Here is a 21,115-nt window from a genome sequence, read left to right as displayed (position 1 = left end):
AAGGTTTCCTGATGAGATGCAGCATCCTAGAGATACTGGGGGAAAGAAGCGAGAAATGCATTTTTTCTCTCATGCTTCCTGAACTTGGAACTTCTGTGAAAACCTCATATCAAAAACAAAAATTTGGGTTAGAGAGACAGTACAAGAGTTAAGGTACTTGCCTTGCATACAAACATCGTGGGTTCAATTTCCAGCACCACATATGGCTCCCTGAGCACCACCAGGAGTGATTCCTGAGCGCTGATCCAGGAGTAAGGTTTGAGCACCTCTGGATATGACCCAAAATTATTTAAAAAATCAAATTTGTAGGTCTCGCAAGATAGCTCAAAGGGCTGAGTGCATGTGCTCCTTTAGAAATGGATACAACATGATCCCCCAAGCACTGCCAGGTTTGGTGTAGAAAACCAAAAAAAAAAAAAAAACCAATAAAATTGTAAAGTTCAGATTTATAAAAATAAATAAATAAATAAATAACACACACACACAACTCATTTTACATATAAAATATTTCAAAGTGGCTCTAAGTTTCAAAAGCACCTATGGCCAACCTGGATTTATACCATACATGGTCCCCCAAGTCCTACCAGGAGTGATCCCTGAGCACAGGGCCAGGAGTAATCTCTGCTCTCTGTAGGTGTGAGCCAAAAAGTAAAGAACAAAAAAAAAAAAACAAACATAAAGCATGCCCTACCAAGGTTAAAAGTTGCCCACAAGCAGCTCTCCAGCAATGCCATGGCTCCAGAGGCACAAGGACTTAATGCAGAGCCCAGCAGCTTGCAGCAGAAAAGTGAATGGACTATGCGTTAATCCACGGCACCATGCCTCCCTGGGAGGGAAGGGGTGTCGCTTCCTTCCGCCTTTGTTCCCTTGACAGCAAGAGATGGCAGCCGCCTCAGAGCTTATTGGAAAGCCAGGTATGAGCAGGCGGTGACGGGGCAACTGCAACCTCATGGGAAGGGGGGCGTTCCTGGCTCATCCTTCACGCCCTACCGAGGTCACGAGTTGCCCCCCACAAGCGGCTCTCCAGCACGGCCATGGCTTCAGAGCCACAGAAACCAATCTCATAATTATCTGGCTCTTGGCAGAAATCCCTCCAGACTTGATTAGTAAAATATCAGAAATCCAAAATTGCAATAGCAGCCGCGTGATGTCATATGATTCTCATAACCAACTATAGAAAACAAATTATCTCACAATGCCTTTTCAGCAATTCTAATAGTTGGGTGGAAACTCTAAACAATAATGGTACATCTTTTGTTGAAATAATGAAGGTAATCTAAGTAGACAGAGAGTTAACTAGAAATCATCTGCCTCACAGGCATTGGAAGGGGTGGGGGTGGTATATTGGGGTTCTTGGTGGTGAAAAATAAGTACTGGTGAAGAGAAAGGTGTTTGATTATTGTGTGACTGAGACTTAAACCTGAAAGCTTTGTAACTTTTCCCACAGTGATTCAATAAATATATATATAATATATATATATATATATATATCAAACATAAAGCCTCCATTCTAGGAGAAAAGATAAGAAACTTACAGAGACATAAGAAAGAATATTAGTTTCAGTATATACATTTAAAACAATCTTAGTTTCAATATATACATTATGATAGAAAACATAAATTAATGCAAATGTTTTAAAAAGGGGGAATTCCTCCAAAAGAAATAAGACAAATTGTCTGAAAACAAAAATTAAACACAGAATATAAAATAATCTGATGCTCACGACAGTTATAAAATGAGTTGTCCTCATACTGTCTTTATAAACTAAGAAAAGGGCCACCCCAAAACTTCATTGAGATCCTACTTCTACATAGATTATCTTGTTTAAATCTAGTGTTCAGTTGAAGTGTCTGAGGATTTAACTGACTTGTTGTTTACAGACAGAGGATTTTTCCTTTCCTCAACTCTTCTTTCCTGCGCCTTCTTTATTCTTAATTTTTTTTACTTGAAATGTACATAGGGGCTTTAATGATAAAGTGTTTGTCTTGTGCAAATGAGAGAGGGACTCCATCCACTGATCTCCCCTCAAATATCTGTTCTCACTCATTAACCAGAGCATACTGTACAAAGAGCAATTTATTTAAAAGCTAACATTTATCTTGTTGCAGTATTTTTTCTCTTACTAAGCAAAATGCTTCACTAAAATGAAGATGCTATAGCAAAATTAATGTCAGATTTTTAATAAATAAGAAAAAACACTATAATATCAAGACTGGATTTGTTGGTGCTGTTTCTTTTTTTATTATTTCATTTACTTAATTTTTAGTTTTTGTTTTTTGGGTCACACCCAGCAATTCCCAGGGGCTACTCCTGGCTCTGCACTCAGAAATTACCCCTGGTAGTGCTTGGGGGACCATATGGGATGCTGGGAATTGAACCTGGGTCAGCTGTATGCAAGGCAAATGCCTTCCCCAATGGACTATCACTCTGGCCCCAGAATTAAGCCTTTCTTAAGAGACACAGGTAGCTTCATTTCTTAGTTTCCAATGGGACCATAATGAACATTGTCTATTTTTCTTTTATATAACACTAGGCTTGCACTAGGCTTATCATCACTCCTATCGAAGACTTCCATAGAAAGTTTGAAGGGTGGATGCTGGTTTGGCCAATTGCGAACACCAGCTGTAGCTTCCGTGATTCCTCTGAACATTAAGACAGCCATGAAGGCAGTGGGAGCCTGCCCCTTTCTCGTCCACTCGACGGTTTCCTGTATCAGTCAGAATGAAAAACATCCCACATTTCATAAGCACTAGCGTGTCTCCAAAGGACAAAGTATAAAAGTTTTTTTTTCTCCCATCCACATTCCTCTTTAATCAAAATACTCCCACATATATGTAAACACCACTAATCATTACTATCCAGTTTTTAAGCAAATAAATTATGCAGTGTGATCCCTAAAACTTTAGTGCAGAGAATCCAACAAGAATATCAATAATAACATTGAAATAAGAACATGCACTTACCTTATACACACATATTAACCGTGCCTTATTCCAAACAAAGGCCATTTTAAACTCTGCCACAGTTGTGAATTTGAGCATAGGAACATAGCCAGCCACTAGTTTACTTACAGCAAACAGTGGAATCTTCATCACTCTCATCAGAACAGTCCGGCTGAGAGTCACACACAAATTCTTGGGCAATGCACTGACCACTAGCACAAGTGAATTCACTGGTAGAGCAATGTTCTCTGAAAGGGCCCTGGGCACAGGCATAGACCCAGAGCTGATCCAGCCCAATGAAACCTTTCTGATTCAGAGGAGTTCCTTCCAAAATAATCTTCAAGAAAAAGATAAATAGTGTATGAGTCTATCCTCTCTTGAAAAGGTAATAGATTAATTCTTTCAAAAAATATCTTGAAAGAACAAATACAACTGAAATCAAGTTCTTTTGACAAGTCTGACATACACTTATAAGACTGACAGACACATTCAATCCACTGAGCCTCTGAGAATCTAAAGAGTGCAGCATCTACATACAAACTATAGCATCTGACATCGCTGATGGCAAAGCTTTTAGTTGTTCATCTTGATTCTCTTTCCTCTACAAGGAAAATCATATGGTTATTACTTAACAATAATGAGACTAATGTTTTAGCTACTGAAATTGTTGGAAAGTTAGGACAGAAAATGTCAGGCAAAGAGTAAGGGACATACAAATTTTCCAAAATAGAAAAATACACTAATTTTACTAAAATAATTTCCCTAATAAATGGGGTAATCAAAAGAAATATCTTATTAAATTGCTAGTTTTTCTAAAAACATACAATATTAACATGTGAAATAACTGCATATGGCTAGTTTAACTGCAAGATAATGTCAAAGTATTGATATTCCTTAAAGTCCTATCAAGAATAATTGTTAGTTAACATCAAGATTATTCATATAAATAATGGACAATAGCAAATAATCAATTTTCAACTGTCCAATGTGGCAGTCAATGGCAACATACTCCTATTTCAACTTAAATTCATTTAAAAAATTTCAAATTCGTTCCTCAGGTAAACCAGTCACATTTCAAGTGCTTAATAGCCATAAATAGTGGCTACCATCATATAAAGAAGTTCATTACTGCAGTTGTATGGATCAACACTAAATGATGTTGTCAATGTTTAAAATATTAGGAATAAAGAGTGACACTCTTATCTTTGTCCAATTAAAAATAATATGAAGCATATATGAAAGATGATCTGATTTAAAAATTAAGATCACATTTGAATATACATAATTTAGCTTATTAAATATTACATTGTGTGTAAATATGAGAAAAGTATTCATTGCTATATACTTTCTATATATGATGATTAACTATGGAAAACTTATTAAACTTAGAATTGTACATTTTCATAGCATAAGAGATCAAATATGCAAAAGTTAATATAAATTTGGGTTTCAAAAATTGATGACTTTAAACTTGTATTTTTAAAAAGTCTGCATTATGGGAAATGAATTCTATCTAATATATACTTAGAACCTAGAATAAATCCAAATGAGTTGTTTTATATTTTGCCTTGATTTATCTTGACTTTGAGTTTAATAACACAACAAACTTTAATGTTGCTTTAAAAACAAAAGGACAAAATTCCATCACGTAAGCCTAGAAAAATTAAGTGTCAAAATAAGAAATCAATAGGCCACAATATAGAACCTCAGCTAGCTGAGATTGTTAGAAAAATGCTGTGACTCAGAAATATCAATCTCGGATATTAGTGGAATTCTAAACTTCTTCATGACTATGGTTCATATTATTTGAATTTTCCCCTTCAACAACTGGAAAAATGTACAAATATGGTATTATACAGACTCCTTGTTTCACAGTCACACTCCAGTGTAGATATATATTTATCACTCTATTCACAGCATAAAATAATGGAATCTTGAAGTATCAAATTTCAAAAATAAAATCCCATTTAGGAGATGATAATACCAATTATTAAAAATGTTGAGTTCAGCAGCCAAAGAGGTAGTACAGGGGTTGAGCACTTGCCTTGCATGCAATAGAATCAAGTTCAATCGGCAGCAGTACATGATCCCCAAATACTTCTGAGAGAAATCCCTGAGCATACTCAGCTGTGGCCCAAATGTTGATCCCACAAACATTACATTTTGTATTACATCATGATCTTAGATACAAATGAAGACAAACAATATAAAAAGTTCTAAATGTTATCTGATACATAGTTCTTCAAAATCTTGACTTCTACACAAAAATAAAATTATGCACAAAATTCCAAATAATTTTAATAGCACACTAAGTATATGTATATTTCAGACAAATTTGCTGTGAAATATTAAAAATATGTATACAGATATATTTGTATAGAAAGAATTTTACCTGTTTAGAACAATGTGATCTGTGGCATATACTTTTGCATACACTATTCCAATTTTCAATACCATTTATTGATCTTGGTTACATAAAGGATACTAGGAAAGGTGCTGAGGTGCTAAAGATGGAGTTCATAGGAAATAATGGAAACTTTAAATAAGACTGATTACATCCTCAGGGGAAGTTTAGTCTGCTATGAGTTAGGAACAATGAAAAGAGATAGGTCATTGATCTCCCCAAATGTATAAATCTATACCCCTAATTTAAATTCTAACTTGAATTTTTCAAATGGAAAATATATTACTGCAAAGCAAAAGAATTATTTTTTGGTAAAAAAATTGTGTTTTATACCTTAAATGTCTTCAGTCCTTTTGGTATTAAGACATCTGCCTTTATCCATTTCCTGTGAGTTGATGTATTATATGTCCAAAATATTACTTCTTCCTTCAATTTAAAGAAAAACACATTACTCACCTATTACATTCTGCCCTTATAGTCACAAATGTTTTCACTTGAATCCATTTTTGTAGAGTTAACCTTACTCATATGATTTTAGGTGCTTAAAAATCTACAGTATTAGTTGAAAATAGGCTGTGTAATTTTTATAAAGAAAAATAAGGAAAATGTGGTTTGAGAGATAGGATAATGGTTAAGGCATTTGTGTTGCATAAGTCCAGTCCTGTTGGATCCCTAGCACTGCTTATAGTCCCCAATCACCACCAGGAGTGAATCCTGGGTACAGAGTCAAGAGTAAGCCCCGAGCACACCAGGTGTGGTCCTAAAACTAAAACAAAAAATAAAGAAATGGAAAATGTATAGGTAGAACAGAGGGGGGCAGTGACTATATCCTGTATGAAAATATGAAGGCAAATATAATGCATGTCATTTTACATATATATGCAAATGTATATATACCATATATGTATATATATATATATATATAAACAAATCCACCAGGCATACTTTTAGCAAGAATGATGCCCAATGTTTACATTTTAATGTTTACTTTAAAATAATCCTCAGGATTAGAACACACATTTCTACTTAAATTTAGAATAATAATGCAGTCAAAATTTAATTTATATTAATAATTACTTATCACATGAAAGCATTATAATAAAACCAGATATATTTTTCAAGTATTTTATCAAACGCAAGAAAATTTTCTAGGATAGTTTTCACTATCTATGAGCTGGGTAACATGACTCGGGTGACAATAACTGGAAGATGATTGAATGATAAGTGGTATAGCATATATGAATAAAGTTAAACTCTTTTTGTAATATTCTTCCACACATGTGGAATATTTGAAGCACACAGAAATGGTGGAAGGTATTACCCACCATTCCATCCACTCTCCCACACCTTACAAAACTGAATGAGATAATATCAAATAAATTCTTGTGCTGCAGACTGCAAATTACATAATTAACATGTCATAAAAATTACAGTATGCTAAAAACTGTATGCTAAAATCCACATAGTGAGGGAAAATGAAATGTATTAAGCTACCAACTAAGAGTTCCTCATTTAACCTCTTGACTGTGTGCCCTTGAAAAGAAGAGGTAGAAGAAAGACCACAGGACATACGAGAAAGAAGACAGATGTGTGGCAAAATGACAAAAGAGCCCAAGTTATATAGCCGAGGAATGAAACTAGTCTTTTGGTGATGACTGTAAGGTAGAATGTATGGAAGTGCATTATAACACTATAGACCTAAAACCATTATTATGCTATCCACACAAAAGGAAAATGAAGAAGTAATGGGATACAACAAGGAGAAAAACTCAAGATTATTCCTCTTGAATGTTTGGTCTCTCAGAAATAAGTATTTTTGCTACTTGCGATTAATTATGATGGCATTTCAATCTCTGCAATAAAACATTAATGACAGATAGTTAGTGGCATTTGACAAACTTGTGTTGAAAAATAAATCTGTCTATTGCCATTTGGACATTTCAACAGGATTTATTCAAAGCACCGTGAGCCAAAGGGAAGAGACTAAGATACAATCTCTCTCCCTCTCTTTCTAGTGCTAGAATTCCTATAGTGATTGTAAATTTCCTGCTTTTACAATGAATTGTGTTTTATGATTTCTTTACTTCTATCTATAAATATTCTTTGCAACAGGAAATCTCAGTGTCTCCAGTAATTTCCCACTTGTAGAAAACTGGTTTCTATGAAACCTAAACGCAATAGGGATGGACTTATTTTATTCATTAACATTATAGATATGGTTTTCAGTTTATCTGGTGTGTCATTTTCCTTTCACCCAAAAGATACATTTCTCTGTTTTTAATCAGTAAAACAAGTCTTTAAAATCTATAGGCATCCAGCAAAACAAATTCCATCAAATTTAAAGTCTTATATATAGATCTAAAACCCTACACAAATCACACTGAAACTTCAATACAGAGTATCTCAATATCTCAATTTTATCAATACAAGTCTAAGTGTCTCAGTTTTATCACTGACAGTTTCTTTGAGATATATTTCCAGGAATTTTGACAACTGAATAAAATAATGTTGTAAAAGTTAACATATTAGTTTTTGTACATGACAGTATCACTTCAGCTGGTTTCTTTCTTTTTAAACATCCCTCTTTATGATTCCATGAAAAAATTTCTTTTTAAAGGTATATCAAGTAAGTAAAGTTTAAGAATGCCAAAATCCAAGTTACAATTGTGAAGCAGAAATACAATCTACATCAAAAATAAAAATTATCTTTATTCCATACATTTAAAATAAGTTCAAGTTTTTTCCTCACCTTCTCCTTATAAAGTCTTACTCTCAGAAGACTGTTTGCCATAGAGTAGTAGAATTGAAGATGGCAGCTCTCGCTCTGGCAGAGACACTCAGAGCTATTTAGGTAAGTCCTGTGGTCTCCAAGGCTAAGGGTAGAATCAGGCTTAGCTCCAGTCCAAACATAGAAATCTGAAAAATAAAGGGAATGGAAGTATTTTTAATTTAGTTACTTTTGAAGAAAAAAATTAATTTCTGTAATTTTCAGAATAAGTCATGAAACAAGTGTTTCATTGAACAGCATATGCCATTTAAAAATTATAACATCTAGAGAAGGGAGCACCAAATAAAAGGTGTTGGGAGGATCCTCCCAGGATGGGAGAAGCATGCTGAAAGTAGACTATAGACCAAACATGATTGCCACCCATTGCCTCCTTTGCAAACCACAATACCCAATAGGAGAGAGAGAACAAAAGGGTGGGATGGGAGGGATACTAGGATCCGTGGTGGTGGGAAATGGGAACTGGTGGAGGAATGGGTATTTTATCATTGTATAATTGAAACGCAAGCACAAACATTTTTAAGTCTACAACTGTACCTCATGGTGTCTCACTAATAAAAATAAAAAAATAAAAATAAATTAAAAATTATAACATCAACTACAAATTATAGGATTTTATTTTCATATGTGATTTCTGAAATGAGCTCAAATGTTCTTATTTCTGAAATCAAACCTGACAATTCCCTTAATATGAAAACTTAAAATAGTGTATGATGTAAATTTGCTGATAGATGAGCGGGACAGAAAGAAAAGGGATTGCTTGGGTAGGGTGGTAATGTCAACTGGTCAGCCACTATGGAAAAAAAACATGGATTTTCTTCTGAAATTTAGAAACGGAATCCTCATTTTACCCCATAATCTCTGTATACGTATATATTCAAAGGAAAGAAAACCACCTTGAAAGAAATTATGCATGTGTTATGCAGCAAGCTCATTGTGGCATTATTTATTATACAGATGACATACAAGGATATACTGTTAGTGTCCATTAAAAGTTGGATTAATAAATTAAAATGTAAGTCTCAAAATGGAGATGTTACTGGGCCCGCTCAAGCAAATCAATGAACAATGGGAGGACAGTGACAGTGACAGTTTACACATACACAAATTTATTTTGGTTTTTTTGGTTGATTGGGGGAGGGCCACACACAGCGATGCTCAGGGGATCACTCCTGGCTCTGTGTTCAGGAACCACTCCTGGCAGTCAGTTGGCGAGAGACCTTATGGGATGCTGGGAATCAAACCGTGGTTAGATGTGTGCAAGACAAATGTCCTGCTCACTGTACTATCTATCCAGTCCTGAAATACACAATTATATGCACTTAGATATGCATGAGTGTGTATAGGTATACACACAAAGATTCACAATGCAGCCTCAACAAAGAAATTGTATCTAGACCATGAGAAATTTTGCTCAGTGAAGTAACTCAGGCAGAAAACTTTATGTGATCTCACTTATATGTGGAATCTCAACCAAAAAAAATGAAACTCATAGATATAATAGTTGTATCTATTAATAATACATAGATGATACAGTCACTAGAAAAGAAGGTATGGTGGTAGGTGGCAAAATGGGTAAAAGTGATAAAAAAAAGGTACACATTTCTAGTTATAGTATAAATAAGTGTGGGATATACTATATTGGTCAGTAGCATTAATAATCTATTATATGTTTGAAGGCATAATAGATATGGAATAGATTTGTCTCATCTATTATACATGATACATTTTTAAGACAGTGAATCCTAAAAGTTTTCAACACAAGTAAAAATATGTGTAACTCTGTGCAGTGACGGATGTCATCATTACAGGGAGCAACTTCGAAAGCCCTGACAAGTCAGGAGGGAAATCCAGGAACACACAGTGGAAGAAGTCACTGCATGAGTCCAACTCCAAGGCATTCTGGGAAAGGCAGAGCTGTGGGGATACAGCCTGCTGGGTGTGGAAATAATAGCTATTTGTTCTGAATTTATGAATCTTAAAAAAGGCTAACAATATCCCTCGAAAAAGAAAGAAATCTATGGAAAGAAAAGTAAACAGAAATTTCCCAGTGAATGTTAAAAGAGGAAGAAACTCATCACCACAGCAATAAGGAGAGCAGAGACTTAATAATAGCCCTTCTAGTAATTTTCCTTTTTGTTCCCCCAAAATAAATGACCTTCTGATGCTCAGAAAATAATAAAATTTACCAAATTAAAATATTTAAACTAGCCAAATTCTGCCTTTACACCGACAGATGTTTCCCACTTTCTATAGAGACGGCATCAAATAGTTTTGATAAAATACGCTCAGTACATTCAGCAAGACCTCTCATCAAAGGACTCCCCACAATGCTCAGAATAATAGCTGAAAGTCATATTTTTTTATTCCCTACCTTTTCCAGTGCCACAGTGGTCCTGCTGAGGTATGGACTCTAATGCAGAAACTTCTTTGGCTTTCATGAGCTTCCAGGCGAGGTTCCCAGCAGATGCCTCTGGGGCCCAGGCACACCTGCCCCCTTCAAACCCATAGGTCTGTTGCTCTAGAGAGGAGAAGGTCTTGGGCAACTGTCATGGTTAACAGAAATCCCAAGAGCCCTCAAACACCCAAACCCCTCTCGGGATCACAGTGCCAGTGACTCTGCTTTCAAAGCTCTTGCAAGGATCCAGAGCCCCAGAGCACCGCTGCCACCAAAGACGGAAAGAGGTTTCTGCCTCTTGCCTCTTGCTAAAATCTTTGTGTCACTTGTGATCTTTATCTTGCACTACTTGGGGATGGGGGATGGGAGGTTGGGTGGGCAGGAAGAGCTCCCTGAGCAGTGCTTAGGGGTTTACACCCTAGCTGAACTCGAGGAACTGCACCAGGGATTGAACTCAAACCTCTCTCATGCAATGCCTGTGCTCTAGTCTACTAATTTGCTGATGATTTAGCAATTGTGATCTGCTAAATGTCATTTTTTTAAATAAAGTATTAAAAAATCTAATCTGACCCACTGTATGGAGTTTAAATGGCTCAAGCCACTTACTATTCCTAATCACGTTAAAATGCTTTTTGATATTTTGGGGGGGCCTTTTGGGTCACACCTGGCAATGCATAGGGGTTACTCCTGGCTCTGCCCTCAGAAATTACTCCTTGCAGTGCTCAGCGGACCATATGGGATGCTGAGAATAGAACCCGGGTTGGCCGCATGCAAGGCAAATGCCTTAACTGCTGTGCTATCGCTCCAGCCCCCCCTTTCGTAAAAAATTTTTTTGATATTTGGGGCAAAGGTCACACAGGGCAGCGTTCAAAAGGTTCAAGGGGCTACTGCCAGCTCTGTGCTCAGGGATCACTAATGGAAGTGCTTGGAACCATGCAGTGCTGGGTAATAGACCTTCAATTCCCGCATGCAGAGTCTGCACTCCAGCCCACTGAGCTATCTCCTTGAGCCCACATTAGAAGTTTAAAGAAGTAACACCAATTTCAAGATAATCCTTAATGAAATTGTTTTGTAAACAACATCACCTTAAATGAACGTTAGTGCTATCTTCACTTCTAAAACTAAAAAGACTTCCAGTAACACTGTGCTTAAAAATCTACTCAAAAAGATCTGGTGAACACTAGGAGATGACATTAAACCAAGGCAGGCTAGGGAGTGCCCCTAAAGAGTCATCTCTTTGGGGTCTGAGTCTCTGACAGCCCCTTACACTGACAAGGCGGGATTTCACACTTACCCCTCAGTCCTTTGTCTGTTGAGTCCAGCCTGCAGAGACTTGTGTCTGGAAGGCATCGCCCCTGCTCAGTCTGGGGTGCTTCTGGACAGGGCAGATTTTCATCTATTAAATGTAAGGGTTGAGAGGAAGTGAAAGGCAGTAGTAGGCAGACTTATGTCTGTTAAAATGCTAACCTTTGTTTAACAGACACTGTCCTCCCAACCCCTGGGTTACCTGAACCTTTAGGCAACCCGATGACTTTAGAGACAGAAAAACAGAAAATAAAACAGCCATGCATGCCCACACTTCTAGATTTGACCCACACCTCTTTGTTTGCTGATTGCTAGGCTCCAAACCAAATTTCCTGAGTGTTTAACTACCCAAAGGTGGAAAATTCGGAGCCTGTGTAAGGATACTTGTGCATGATAAATATATGGATTGACTTTATTGCCCAGGAAGTATGTTTTGTGTGGGATGACACAAGGTTCATAATCTATTTGTGGGCTGTAGAGACCATAATCTCTTTAAAATTTTTCATCTCCTCTTTACTAATGGAACTTAAAAATGTATTTTTATTGGGTTGACATTATTAGTTCTCAACACTGAATGGATTTCAGAAAGCACAATGTCTCACCTCAGCAATTGAACATGCCATATCCCACTCTCACCAGCATCTACGATCACTCAGCTGGCCTCCTCTTTCTGTTCCACCTGGCCTTCCCCTTTGGAAAGTACCATTCTGTTAGACTCTAAGGGCTTGTTTCCTGTTTGGCTTGTTTGTTCCTATTGGTGAAACCATATAGTACGTGTCTTTCTCATTCTGCCCCTTTTACAGTTAGCATAACTCCCTCATGATTCATCTATCATGTTGCAAATGGTAGATGTTGTCTTTTCATGGCTGTGTAGTGTTCCATTATGTATATGCATGACATTCTCTATCTGTCTAGAAGATACATTAGTTGTTTCTAACTCCTGGTGATTTTGAAAACTGAAAGGATTATAAGGAAGCAAAAATGTGTTCAAATTAGTGTTTCCCATTCTCAGGTAAATACCCGAAAGTGGAAATGCTAGATATATGGTGGTTCTACTTGTAATTTTTTTATTATTATTAGTGAAACACCATGAGGTACAGTTGTAGACTTACAACTTTTCGTTCTTGGGTTTCAGTTATGCAATGATCGAGTTCCTATCCCTCCACCAGTGCCCATTTTCCACCACCACGGGTCCCAGTATCCCTCCCACCCCCATACCCCCATCCCACCCTGCCTCTGCAGCAGGCATTCCCTTTTGTTCTCTTTCTTTTTTGGGGTGCTGTGGTTTGCAAAAGAGGAATTGAGTGGCAATCATGTACGGTCTACAGTCTACTTTCAGAGTGCATCTCCCATCCTGGGCGGATCTTCCTAACACCCTTTATTTGGTGCTCTCTTCTCTATCTGAGCTGCCTTGACCCCTAGAGTTTGCAGTTGGCCTCCAAGCCATGGAGTAAACCTCCTGGTATTTATCTCGGCTATTATTGGGTGTTAGTCTCCTATTTTGCTACTTTATGTTCCCCAGATGAATGCAATCTTTCTATGTCCCTCTCCTTCTGACTCATTTTATTTAGCATGATACTTTCCATGTAGTACCATGCACTTTCCATGCAGTTGTATGTAAATTTCATGACTTCATTCTTTCTAACAGCTACATAGTACTCTATTGTGTATATGTACCAAAGTTTCTTTAACCAGTCATCTGTTCCCAGGCACTCAGGTTTTTTCCAGATTCTACCCTATTGTAAACAGTGCTGCAATGAAAAACAAGTGCAGATGTCACTTTGACTATACTTTTTTTGCCTCTCTGGGGAATATTCCCAGGAGTGGTATTGCTGGGTCAAATGGGAGCTCAATTTCCTTTTTTTAATTAGTGAAACACCATGAGGTACAGTTGTAGACTTACAAATTTTTGTGCTTGGGTTTCAACTATACAATGATGAAATACCCATCCCTCCACCAGTGCCCATTTTCCACCACCAAGGGTCCCAGTATCCCTCCCACACCCTACCCTCCCCCATCCCACCCTGCCTCTCTGATAGGGCATTCCCTTTTGTTCTCTCTCTCCTTTTGGGTGTCAATTTCTAATTTTTGGAAAATCGTCCATACTGTTTTCCAAAAGGGCTGAAGCAGTCGGCAGTGTCACCAGCAGTAAAAGAGGGTCCCTTTCTCACCACATCCGCGCCAACACTGGTTGCTTTTGTTCTTTTGGATGTGGGCCAGTCTCTGTGGTGTAAATAATATAATATAATATCTCATTGTAGTTTTGATCTGCATCTCCCTGATGATTAATGATATAGAGCATTTTCTCATGTGCTTTTTAGCAATTCGAATTTCTTCTTTGAGAAAGTTTCTTGTTGCCCCATTTTTTGGTGGGGTTGGATGTTTTCTTCTTGTGGAGTTCAACCAGTACTTTGTATATCCTTGATATCAACCACTTGTCAGATGTGTATTTGGCGAAAATCCTTTCCCATTCTGTAGACTGTCTTTGTATTTTGGTCACCGTTTCTTTGGAGGTGTAGAAGCTTCTTAGTTTAAGATAGTCCCATTTGTCTATCTCTGTTTTCACTTGCTTGGCCAGTGGCATGACATCTTTGAAGATACCATTAGCCTCAATGTCATGGAGGGTTTTGCCAACTTTGTCTTCAATGTACCTTATGGTTTCTGGTCTGATGTTGAGGTCTTTAATCTATTTTGATCTTACTTTTGTACATCTAATCTTTGATAAGGGGGCAAGAAAAGTGAAGTGGAGCAAGGAAAGCCTCTTTAACAAATTGTGCTTGCAAAACTTGACGGCTACATGTAAAAAAGTGGCTCAGATCTCTGCCTAACACCATGTACAAAAGTAAGATATACTTGTAATTTTTTGAGGAAGTCCCATATTATTTTCTTTAATGGCCATATGAATTTACATCCCCATAAGCAATGCCTGATGGCTCCTTTTCTTCCACTTTTCACCAACACTTCTTTCTTCTTGACTTTCGTTTTTATGGTCATTCTGAACAGTGTGAAATAAAATTTTATGTGGTTTTCATTTACATTTCCCTCATGGAAAATCATACAGAACTTCTTTTCATGTGCTTGTCCAACTGTCTTCTTTGGTGAAATTTATAGCACTCTTATCTGTTTTCATTTTATTGCTCTTCATGTCACATGTCGCCACTTGAAATAAAATATATTTCCTATTTGCTTATTCTCCCTATTCCTAACATATAAGTTATATAATGGCAGAGATGTTTTCACTGCTATTTCCCACTGTCTAGAAAAATCTTAACATGAAATAAGTACTCAATATATACTTGCTTAATGAATGAATAAATGACTCAAGATTAATTTGACAAAATTACATATCATAGATTCTATAAGTTGTTCATATGTTAATTTAGAATAGAACTAAAGAAATTGCTTATAAAATTATTTATAAAAAACATCCATAATATGGTTTCTCATAATGCAAGCATACAAGCAATGAAAATGCAAACCCTCTTGAATGTAAGATTCATTGAAAATAAAACTGCTTATGCAATTAAGGGAGTGTAGGCAATAAATGAAGTTAAGATTTCACAATAGCAGTTATCTTGAAACAATTAAAACTGTAATTTTTGTAGATTTATATAACAACTACAAATCTTCCCTCTGGAGCTACATAATTAAATATTTGCCAAAGTTCAATTAGATGCTGTATATTATTTCTAACTTTCACTCTTTATATAAGACAGAAATTCCACAACATATTATAAGCAAAAATAGTGAAATAGTTCGATATAAATTGCATGGAATTAAAAATATAGCTTCTGTTGCTTAGTATTAAATATCTTTCACCAGTGTCAAACACTTTCAGTCCTTTGGTTCCCAACTTAAATTCGCCACTAATTAGTCTGTTGGCCTGCTCTTTTTTATTCTAGTGCATCCAATCCCAGTGCTCAAAGCTATTTTAAAACATCAATTATTTAATTTATATTCATTTTCTTTCCCTCTTGACCTTCTCTCTCTCAGTCTTATATTATTCCACAATCTGGCTATAAGTTTATTTGGAGGCTATTACAATCTTCCACCAATATTGCATGATTAATAGGATGACATTTTCCAAGCATTTCAGGTCTCTCTATACCAAAGAACTGCATGCTTTGAGTCTGCCATCCTTCCAATCTTATCTTGCATGAACAGTTTATGTGGAATTGGCCAGACTTTCTCTGATAGTAGGGAATAAATTGCGAGTTTCAAGACCACTGCAGTGAAAATTATAATTAGCAATCACTTTCGACTCCAGGGGTTTTTGATAATTTCTGTCAATTTTCTTAAATTAGTCATGGATTTTAATGAACAGTTCTTGAACCTGAAAAGGTGCCTGGAAGTTAATAAGACAAAAAAAAGGTATCTAGGTCCTTAGTTATTTCACTATCACTATTATTTATTATTTAACTGGGTAATAAGTATACATAGTTCAAATTTTAACTAAGTGATGATTTCTTGCATTTAGGACTTTTATAAATGAGACTAAGTCAAAGTTGCCACAAATCAGTATAAAATATTCACCAAATATTCAGAAGATTCTGATTATGAACCACAGCATGCAATCTTTATGAAAATTATGTTATTTATTCAAGAATCAGTGTTATTCAAGAATCAGTGATTAAGCACATTCTATTTAATCATAGTCACAAACCTTAATTTTTCATACTACTTAGTAAAATCTAAATATATCTTCATTTCAATATGTATACAATGAACACTCATATTTTGGGTAAAAGCAGTGCTTAGAATGGTACTTTTGAAGTTGTAGGAAATGTCTTAAAGATTTCTCCAATATTAGCAAAATGATTTAGCTTTTTTGTTCAATTTCCATAAAGTTCAGGAACATGACAATAGCTGAAAAACATAACTAAACACTATTATTATAAATCTGCTTATATTTTCATAGTACAAAAATATATCAAAAATATATAATTAAACTATCTTTTTCTGAGGACTTAGTTCCTCTTCATCAGAATGTTTTCAAATTTGAAGAACTACTACTTATTTTATAGATTCACTTTTCAATTAGCATAAAAGTTCAAACTTCTTTGTATTCAGTTCTATAAATTTGACAAACATGCAGATGCAGATATGATCTGCCATTCTATCAATACTCCATTGATTCGGTCAAGCTGTTTTGATGCCTTTCACCAGGTTTTGTTTAGTTGGGTGGGTGTTTTTTTTTTTTTGGGGGGGGGGGAACAGGGAGTCGGTGATAGAGCTAGGATCAAACTGAAGGCTAAAGAAAGCTCTCTGACACTGAACTACACCCCAGCTCCATCATCAGTTGTGTGGTTATTGTGGCTTTTTTTGTAGTTTTCAGAATACAGATTCAGAGTATTAGATTTACATATAAGAACTTAGTGAGATTGACCTGGAGCCATAGTACAGACCTGAGTACAACAGAGGAAGGATGAAAGGAAGAAAGGAAGGAAGGAAGGAAGGAAGGAAGGAAGGAAGGAAGGAAGGAAGGAAGGAAGGAAGGGAGGAAGAAAGGAAGTGATGGAGGGAAAGGAAGGAAAAGAGGAAGAAAGGAAGTGAGGGAGGGAAAGGAAGGAAAAGAAAGAAATGGAGAAAGAAAGAGGAAGAAGAAGAAGAAGAAGAAGAAGAAGAAGAAGAAGAAGAAGAAGAAGAAGAAGGGAGGAAGGGAGGAGGGAGAGGGAGGGAGAAAGGAAGGGAAGGAAAGGAAAGGAGAGAAATAAAGGGATAAAGAGAAAGAAAGGGAGAAAGAAGAAAGAAAGAAAGAAAGAAAGAAAGAAAGAAAGAAAGAAAGAAAGAAAGAAAGAAAGAGGGAGGGGAGGGGAGGGGAGGGGAGGGGAGGGGAGGGGAGGGGAGGAGAGGAGAGGAGAGGAGAGGAGAGGAGAGGAGAGGAGAGGAGAGGAGAGGAGAGGAGAGGGAGAGAGGGAGTGAAAGGAGACAAAGAAAGGAAGGAAGAGAAAGAAATGGAGAAAGAAAGAGAGAAAGAAAGAACGAACGAAAGAAAGAAAGAAAGAAAGAAAGAAAGAAAGAAAGAAAGAAAGAAAGAAAGAAAGAGGGCTGGAGTGATAGTAAAGCAGGTAGGGTTTTTGCCTTGAACATGGCCAACCCAGGTTTGATCCTCAGCATCCCATGTGCTCACCTTAGCACCACCAAAAGTAGAGCCAGGAGTAACCCCTGAGCAATCCTGGACATGACTCAAAGAGAGAGAGAGAGTTACCATGTTTGGATTAAGAATAAAACCACTTTCTGGGGGAGAAGGCAGCGGAATAGAGACGGGATCACTAAGTCAATGATGGTTAGGGGGATAGTTACAGATGGGGAGATGTGTGCTGAAAGAAGATAAAGGACCAAACATAATAGCCTCTCAGTATCCGTATTGCAAACCATAATACCCAAAAGGAGAGAGAGAGGGAGAGAGAGAGAGAGAGAGAGAGAGAGTGTATTGGGGAAATTGCTATGGAGGTAGGGGGAGGGGTGGGCTGTGGGGCGAGGAGGATACTGTGACATTGGTGGTGGAGAATGTGCTCTTGTGGAAAGAGGGGTGTTCAATCATTGTGTGACTGAAACTCAAAAATGAAAGCTTTGTAATGTTTCTCACGGTGATTCAATAAAATAATTTTTTAAAATTAAACCACTTAGATCTAATTTCCAATCATTAATTCTTATTACATAGAAATACAATTAAAAATAAATTTATACTGGCGTTGTATCTTACTACTATGATAAACTCATTCACTAGCTCCAAGGACTTTTTAGAAGCAACTGTACAGCAGGTAGACTGCTTGTATTGCATGCAGTCAACCCAAATTTGATCCCCAGCACTCCATATGGTCCTCTGAATCTCACGAGGAGTGATCCCTGAGCTCAGAGCCAGTGGTAAGTCATGAGAACTGCCAGGTGTAGACCAAAACAAACAAATAAATTATTTCTTGATCAATTCAGATAAATTTTTTTATTTCACTACTTTTCATGTCTTTTTCAGTTCCTTCCTATTATTTGCTACCTTTCTATCATCTTATTTTCATACTAAGTTGATTTATCTTTAACATGTTTTATTTTTATAAATTTTGAGTTTCTTTAGATCACTTGATCACTTGACTTCCCGTTAATCATCAATTTGCTCGAGCAGGCACCAGTAACGTCTCCATTCATCCCTGTCGCGTGCTAGCATAGCCCAATTTTGTCTGTTTGTTCTAGGAACACGAAGAGCCTCAAATCGATCATTCAGGGTCTTGACAAAGAAGTCTGACCATCTTGTAGGTGGGCGGCCACGCAGTCTTTTGACATCCCATGGAATCCAGTCAGTAATGGCTCTAGTCCAGCGATCATCTCCAAATTACATGTCTAGCCCATCTGATTTTCGACACCTTGGCAAATGAGACAGCATCCCTTATTCTTGATCATTGACAGAGGTCAGAACTCTGGATTCTTTCTCTCATTTGAGTGAAGCATGATACTTCAAGCATAGCTCTTTCGATTCCTCTTTGGGAGACCCAAATAGCATTTTCATTCTGTTTTAGTAGGGCCCAGGTCTCTGAGGCATATGTTAATGCAGGAAGAATAGTGGAATCAAAGAGATGTGCCCAGAGTCGGTGGTTCTTCAGCCTCTTAGCTATTTCTTTGATGCTCTTGAAAGCTTTCCAAGCTGCTCTCTTCCTCCTGTGCAACTCAGGTGCCAGGTTATTCGTCATGTTGACTTCTTGACCTAGGTACACATAACTGTTGCATTCGGAGATGGCCATTCCATTGAGAGCGAATGGAATATCAGAAACGAGACTGTTTCTCATAAACATTGTCTTCGTGAGATTCACCTGGAGTCTGACGTTTCCACACTCATGGTTGAAGTCGGCTAGCATTTGTGCCGCTTGGCTGATGTTTGGTGTTATTAGAACAATGTCATCAGCAAATTGGAGGTGGTATAATTACCGACCGTCTATCTTCACTCTCAATTCTTCCCATTCCAGTCATTGCATGACGTTCTCAAGGGTGGCACTGAAGAGTTTTGGTGAAAGGGTATCATCCTGCAGAACCCCTCTCTTGACATGGATGATCACTTCTTTGTAGAATGGTGAGATCCTGGTAGTGAATCCTTAATGACCATTTAAAAAATTGCAACCTTACCCAGCTCACAGAGGATCCTGATGTATTGAGTTTGAAAGCCCTGTTTGGCTAGGGCTTCGATGACCCTTCCATCTCAACAAAATCAAAAACCTTCTTTAAATCAATGAACGTTAGACAGAGCAGCATCTTGAACTCCTGAGAAATCTCAATGAACCTGGTTATCATGTGGATATGGTCGATGGTACTGAATCCTTTGAAGAACCCGGCTTGCTCGCATGGTTGTCCTTCATCTAGTGTTCTGCCAATCTTATTCAGGATGAGTCGAGTGAACATCTTGTAGATGACAGACAATAGGCAGATTGGGCGATAGTTGCCAATGTCGTGGATGTCTCCCTTCATATACAGTAGTACAGTCCTGCTGGTTTTCCATTGGGACGGAACCTTCCTTTCAGACAGGTAGCGTGTGAAGAGCTGAGCCAGTGTATTGATGAGTACTGATGGCAGGTTCTTCAGGTGTTCAGGTCTGACATTCTCCAGGCCAGGTGCTGTTCGAAATGGTGTAATGATGAAATGGCGTGTCGGATTTTGGAAGGGAGATGTTGGGAACAACATATCTATCCTGCGGAATTTGGTATGTGGGCAGGTGGACGTGGCTCTCAAAGAGATCTGAGTAGAAGTAATGGATAATCTTCTCCATTGCCCTTCTGGAAAATGTGATAGATACTTCAGTTCGTCGTAGGGCAGTCATCTTGGTCTTGTAGTTGGCGAAGGACAGACGGGTGTTACAAATGCTTTTCCCGGCTTTTGCCACATTTACCAGCACTGCTGCTCTTCTCTCCTTAAGGTCTTCCTTTATCGCATCTCTGCACTGCTTTGCAAGCTTGGACATTCGCTTGTGGTTGCCTGGGGCGTGCGCCTAACCACTTTGGTGAATAAGCTCAAGAGTTTTTGAAGATGGGCGTGTGTGTTTTTTTGTGGCTATCTCTCTGGGTATTTTTTTGGTTTGTTTGTTTGTTTGTTTGTTTGTTTGGGGGGGGGGTTGTGGCTATTTCTCTCCTGGCGTTTTTTTGTGGCTATCTCTCTCTTTCTTTGATGGAGAATTAAATTGCGACTTTGAGACCTTTTCTCTTCTAGAACTAGAACTTTCACTGGGATCAGAGATGTGCATACAGTCAGTTAAATTTCCAGCACAACTGCACCCCTGTGCATCCCAGGATGAAATTTGATA

The 21,115-nt window shown here is 37.4% G+C and overlaps 1 protein-coding gene across 1 annotated transcript in view; it reads right to left on the bottom strand.

Annotated features, from left to right (window-relative positions):
- The window catches only part of MALRD1 (MAM and LDL receptor class A domain containing 1), a 625,529-nt gene that overhangs the window by 557,812 nt on the left and 46,602 nt on the right, over nt 1-21,115 (bottom strand). Inside the window, exons 7-11 of the mRNA XM_056114588.1 lie at nt 11,825-11,926; nt 10,507-10,653; nt 8,097-8,263; nt 5,681-5,773; nt 3,073-3,280 (exon numbers count right to left, since the gene is read on the bottom strand). Of these exons, the coding sequence (XP_055970563.1) occupies nt 3,073-3,280; nt 5,681-5,773; nt 8,097-8,263; nt 10,507-10,653; nt 11,825-11,926 (717 nt within the window). The remainder of the gene's footprint in view (nt 1-3,072; nt 3,281-5,680; nt 5,774-8,096; nt 8,264-10,506; nt 10,654-11,824; nt 11,927-21,115) is intronic.

The sequence above is a fragment of the Sorex fumeus genome, unplaced genomic scaffold (assembly GCF_029834395.1).
Source record: "Sorex fumeus unplaced genomic scaffold, SorFum_2.1 ptg000026l, whole genome shotgun sequence".
NCBI lineage: Eukaryota > Metazoa > Chordata > Mammalia > Eulipotyphla > Soricidae > Sorex > Sorex fumeus.
The sequence above is the reverse complement of the archived record's forward strand: the minus strand, read 5'-3'. Positions and strand labels throughout refer to the sequence as shown.